General features: G+C 49.8%; 1 protein-coding gene across 4 annotated transcripts in view; it reads left to right on the top strand.

The window, feature by feature from the left end:
- The window catches only part of AHNAK (AHNAK nucleoprotein), a 104,250-nt gene that overhangs the window by 16,737 nt on the left and 81,543 nt on the right, over nucleotides 1-5,970 (top strand). The window contains exon 6 of one of the 4 annotated variants that reach the window (XM_023189479.1): nucleotides 5-4,199. The exons of the other annotated variants lie outside the window; for them this stretch is intronic. Coding sequence (XP_023045247.1) covers nucleotides 5-3,360 — 3,356 coding nt within the window. The 3' untranslated portion in view covers nucleotides 3,361-4,199. Of the gene's footprint in view, nucleotides 1-4; nucleotides 4,200-5,970 lie in introns of those variants that run through there. 4 annotated transcript variants of the gene reach the window in all.

A 5,970-nucleotide genomic window follows, 5' to 3' on the forward strand; every position in this document is an offset into this window, starting at 1 on the left:
CAAGGCCCAGATTGGCACCTGAAGATGCCCAAGGTGAAAATGCCCAAATTCAGCATGCCTGGCTTCAAAGGAGAGGGCCCAGATGTGGATGTGAACCTGCCCAAGGCCGACATTGATGTCTCGGGACCCAAGGTGGACATTGATGTTCCAGATGTGAATATCGAAGGTCCAGATGCAAAACTGAAGGGCCCCAAGTTCAAGATGCCTGAAATTAATATCAAAGCTCCCAAGATCTCCATACCTGATGTTGACCTAGATTTGAAAGGACCCAAAGTAAAAGGAGAGTATGATGTGGCTGTCCCTAAGGTTGAAGGGACTTTGAAAGGCCCAGAAGTAGACCTTAAAGGTCCAAACCTGGATTTCGAAGGCCCCAATGCCAAACTCAGTGGCCCATCTTTGAAGATGCCGTCACTGGAGATATCTGCTCCTAAAGTAACTGCTCCTGATGTTGATTTGCATCTCAAGGCACCAAAAATTGGATTTTCAGGTCCGAAGTTAGAAGGTGGTGAAGTGGACCTCAAGGGGCCCAAAGTTGAAGCTCCAAGCTTAGATGTACACATGGACAGCCCAGATATTAACATCGAAGGGCCAGATGTTAAAATCCCCAAATTTAAGAAACCCAAGTTTGGATTTGGGGCAAAAAGTCCCAAAGCTGACATCAAATCACCTTCACTAGATGTCACTGTTCCTGAGGCAGAGCTGAACCTTGAGACTCCTGAAATTAGTGTTGTTGGCAAGGGGAAGAAAAGTAAGTTTAAAATGCCTAAAATTCATATGAGTGGTCCTAAAATTAAGGCCAAAAAACAGGGATTTGACCTGAATGTTCCTGGGGCTGAAATTGATGCCAGTCTCAAGGCTCCCGATGTTGATGTCAACATCGCAGGGCCGGATGCTGCACTCAAAGTCGACGTGAAATCGCCGAAAACCAAGAAAACGATGTTTGGAAAAATGTACTTCCCAGATGTAGAGTTTGACATTAAATCACCTAAATTTAAAGCTGAGGCTCCTCTCCCTAGCCCCAAATTGGAGGGTGAACTCCAGGCACCTGATCTGGAACTTTCTTCGCCAGGGATTCACGTCGAAGGTCCTGACATCAAGGCGAAGGCTCCCAAGGTCAAGATGCCAGGTGTGGACATCTCAGTGCCAAAAATAGAGGGTGACCTGAAAGGCCTCAAAGTGCAGGCAAACTTGGATGCACCTGACGTCAACATCGAAGGCCCAGATGCTAAAGTCAAAACACCTTCCTTCGGCATTTCTGCCCCTCAAGTCTCCATCCCTGATGTGAATGTGAACTTGAAAGGACCAAAGATGAAGGGTGACGTCCCCAGCGTGGGACTGGAAGGACCAGATGTAGATCTGCAAGGTCCGGAAGCAAAAATTAAGTTCCCCAAGTTTTCCATGCCCAAGATCGGCATCCCTGGTGTGAAAATGGAGGGTGGGGGAGCCGACATCCATGCTCAGCTACCCTCTCTTGAAGGAGACTTGAGAGGACCAGATGTTAAGCTCGAAGGGCCTGATGTTTCTCTAAAGGGGCCGGGAGTAGACTTGCCTTCAGTGAACCTCTCTATGCCAAAAGTCTCTGGGCCTGACCTTGATCTGAACTTGAAAGGACCAAGTTTGAAGGGAGACCTGGATGCATCTGTTCCCAGCATGAAGGTGCATGCTCCAGGGCTCGACCTCAGCGGTGTCGGTGGCAAAGTGCAGGTGGGAGGAGACGGTGTGAAAGTGCCAGGGATCGATGCCACAACAAAGCTTAACGTTGGGGCACCAGATGTGACACTGAGGGGACCAAGCCTGCAGGGAGACCTGGCTGTCTCTGGTGACATCAAATGCCCTAAAGTATCCGTAGGAGCTCCTGATCTAAGCTTGGAGGCATCCGAAGGCAGCATTAAACTTCCCAAAATGAAGCTGCCCCAATTTGGCATCTCTACTCCAGGGTCCGACTTGCACGTTAATGCCAAGGGGCCACAGGTTTCTGGAGAACTGAAGGGGCCAGGTGTGGATGTGAACTTGAAAGGGCCTCAGATTTCAGCACCGAATGTGGACTTTAACTTGGAAGGACCAAAAGTGAAAGGGAGCCTTGGGGCCACTGGCGAGATCAAAGGCCCTACTGTTGGAGGAGGTGTTCCAGGCATCAGTGTTCAAGGCCTAGAAGGAAACCTCCAGATGCCTGGAATTAAGTCCTCTGGATGTGATGTGAACCTGCCAGGTGTGAATGTGAAACTCCCAGCTGGGCAGATTTCTGGTCCTGAAATCAAAGGTGGTCTGAAAGGTTCAGAAGTAGGTTTCCACGGGCCTGCTCCCGATGTCAGTGTGAAAGGGCCTTCCTTTAATATGGCATCTCCTGAGTCAGATTTTGCCATCAACTTGAAGGGCCCAAAAGTCAAAGGAGGTGTGGATGTTTCAGGGGGTGTCAGTGCCCCAGACATCAGCCTCGGTGAAGGGCATGTGAGTGTTAAAGGTTCCGGGGCTGAGTGGAAGGGACCCCAGGTCTCCTCTGCTCTCAACTTGGACACATCTAAGTTTGCTGGGGGCCTTCATTTCTCAGGACCAAAGGTGGAAGGAGGTGTGAAAGGAGGTCAGATCGGACTCCAGGCTCCTGGGCTGAGTGTGTCTGGGCCTCAAGGTCACTTGGAAAGTGGATCTGGAAAAGTAACATTCCCTAAAATGAAGATCCCCAAATTTACCTTCTCTGGCCGTGAGCTGGTTGGCAGAGAAGTGGGGGTGGATGTTCACTTCCCTAAAGCAGAGGCCAGTGTCCAAGCTGGTGCTGGAGACGGCGAGTGGGAAGAGTCTGAAGTCAAACTGAAAAAGTCCAAAATCAAAATGCCCAAGTTTAATTTTTCCAAACCTAAAGGGAAAGGTGGTGTCACTGGCTCACCAGAAGCATCCATCTCTGGGTCCAAAGGTGACCTGAAAAGTTCCAAGGCCAGCCTGGGCTCTCTGGAAGGAGAGGCAGAGGCCGAAGCCTCTTCACCAAAAGGCAAATTCTCCTTATTTAAAAGTAAGAAGCCACGGCACCGCTCAAATTCATTCAGTGATGAGAGAGAGTTCTCTGGACCTTCCACCCCGACGGGGACTCTGGAGTTTGAAGGTGGGGAGGTGTCGCTGGAAGGCGGGAAAGTTAAAGGGAAACACGGGAAGCTGAAATTCGGTACCTTTGGTGGATTGGGGTCAAAGAGCAAAGGTCATTATGAGGTGACTGGGAGTGATGATGAGACAGGCAAGTTACAGGGGAGTGGGGTGTCCCTGGCCTCTAAGAAGTCCCGACTGTCCTCCTCTTCTAGCAATGACAGTGGGAATAAGGTTGGCATCCAGCTTCCTGAGGTGGAGCTGTCAGTTTCCACAAAGAAAGAGTAGCAGGCCTTTGTATGTGTGTACATATATATATATATATAACAAAACATCAGCCTTGGGTGTGTTCCTATATAAACTCCAAAGGGAAGCACACCGACCGCCTCAGCAATCATGCAAAGATCTTGCCTGGCCCGGTGGCAAGCGCTGAAAAACCGACCGCCTGTAGGCTCCTGGAACTATACAGATAGGTAAAGAGTTCCAAGTTCGTCCAGCCCATGTGCAAAGTCAACAGTATTTGCCTTAAGATTTCATATATATATATTTTTTGCATTGACTGCTGAGAGCTCCTGTTTACTACGCAAGCTTTTGTGTTTATTATCCTCATTTTTACTGAACATTGTTAGTTTTGGGGTAATGGAAACCCACTTTTTCATTGTAATGACTTTGGGGGCTTTTGTTAGTAAGGGTGGGTGGGGTGATGGGTTGCAGACGGAGGTCAGGTCTTCCTCTTTTCTGAGATTGGATCTATTCAAACAGCAAACACCTACAGGTGGCCCAGAGGTGGCGGCAGTCAGAGTGTGTGGGTGTTTCAGGATTCTTTAGCGTTGCTTCTTTCACCCAGGGGTGGTGGTCCCAGCCAGTTTGGTGCTGACGGTGAGAGGAAATTAGAACCTGTTTGCAAATTGTCCAACCCACCCCCTCAACATGAGGGGCTTCCATTTTCTGTGTTTTGTAAGGAAAATGTTTCCTTCAGGCCGCCATGTTCCTGATACTAGTTCTGATTTCTTTTTAACAAATATTATCATGATTAAGAACATTTCCAGCACTTTAATGGCCAATTAACTGAGAATGTAAGAAAATTGATGCTGTACAAGGCAAATAAAACTGTTTATTAACCTTGATGTCTTGTGCCTTTGCATTCTGCATTGCGGGCGTGTGAAACCTGGGGAAGTGGCACAGCCAGCTGTGGCTGTTCACACCGGATCCATCTGGTGGCATTGCTAGTTTCATCAGTGACAAGGCAGTGACCTTCGGGAGCTAGTGGGAGAAAAATCTTTGCTTCTTGATTCTCATGGTGAGGCTGGTTGTGCCATTGCTGAGAAATCAAGGGGAGGCTTGGCCTCAGGACCCACTCACCTACTTTGCATCCTTAGATATGAATATACAATTCATGTCTGAATTAGAACTGGTTCTAAATGGGTTAGAGATGTGAACAGTTAAAAGGCCTCCTGGAATTACCGAAAGGGCTCTGCTTAGGAATCACTGGTCTGCCATTTATCCCTGACACGGCTGCAGGTTTGCTGAGTGACTGCTGTCGCTCGGGATGGAGTGCAGTGGCACAATCTCAGCTTACTGCAACCTCCTCCTCCTGGGTTCAAGCGATTTTCCTGTCTCAGTCTCCCGAGTAGCTGGGATTACAGGCACCTGCCTCTACGCCGGGCTAGTTTTTGTATTTACTAGAGACGGAGTTTCACCATGTTGGCCAGGCTGGTCTCAGACTCCTGACCTCCAGTGATCCACCCGCCTCGGCCTCCCAAAGTGCTGGGATTACAGGCGTGAGCCACTGTGCGTGGCCAGGGTGCCGATCTTGTATAAGGTATCTTTGTGGTTCTTTCTAGTCCATTGTAGGGCTAAACATTATGAAAAATTCTTCTGACCAAAGTCCCCTTTTGATTTCCAGCTCTGTTGACAATATGTGCGGGTGGGGGAGGGGTGGTTCTAGTCACTGGCTCCTAATGTTGGTCATTGCTGGTCAGAGGGTGATGCCTTCTTGTACCTGGACCAAGCTTGTCTCCCTCGCCATTCCTTAGAGATGCCACATTTCTGCCAGTGGAGGCAGCTCTGCATCTCTCTGGATCCCCCCAGAACAGAGATAAAATAGCTCCCACCCCATCCTTCCCTGTCTAGTACCAACTTGTCAGTGGGATCTCCTGCCAGTGCGGGCTCCACCTGTCCTTGCTTGGATTTCAGACATACATTCCCCAGCTTCATCCATCCTCACCTCGGCCAGCAGAGCCAGTGTCCCTGCGGGTTTTGGAGCTCAAGGGTGGCTCCTGGTTTTGGAAAGAGATAGGTTGGGAGGGAGGCCCTTGATACCCTGCTGCTTTTTAGATAACCGACCTACAGCTTCTTTTGCGATTTGGACAAGATGCTTAACCTGTTTGAGCCTAGTTTCATCACCCTTAAAATTGGGATAGCAGCATTCATAGTGCCAGAGTTCGCCCAGGTATTTGGGTTATGCTGAAGTGTGCAGCATTCATGTGACAGTCAGATACGTACTTATGGAGAGCACGAGAGCTGGCATGAACTAGAGAGACAGGCATGAGCCCATCTTCTACAGAAACCCCCTGGTTGCACTGGGCCACACAGACACTCCAGCCATAAGCATGCTGAGGCTCAATGGCACACACAACTGCACACATCACGGTCTGTCCTAACAGGGCCTGGGGCTGTCCCCGGGATGCTGCTTTCACTCAACCAACCACGCTGGAAACCCATCTGTTCCTTCCTCAACTCTGAAGCCAAGAGTGTGGGGCAGGTCGGAGTGTGTGTGCTGCTCAAGATGAGTAGCCCTGGTGTCTGGAGGGTGGGGTGAGTGGGCGACGGGGTAAGTGGGCGATGGTGAGGTGAGTGGGCGACGGTGGGGTGAGTGGGCGACGGTGGGGTGAGTGG

This window comes from Piliocolobus tephrosceles, chromosome 13, assembly GCF_002776525.5.
Source record: "Piliocolobus tephrosceles isolate RC106 chromosome 13, ASM277652v3, whole genome shotgun sequence".
Taxonomy (NCBI): domain Eukaryota; kingdom Metazoa; phylum Chordata; class Mammalia; order Primates; family Cercopithecidae; genus Piliocolobus; species Piliocolobus tephrosceles.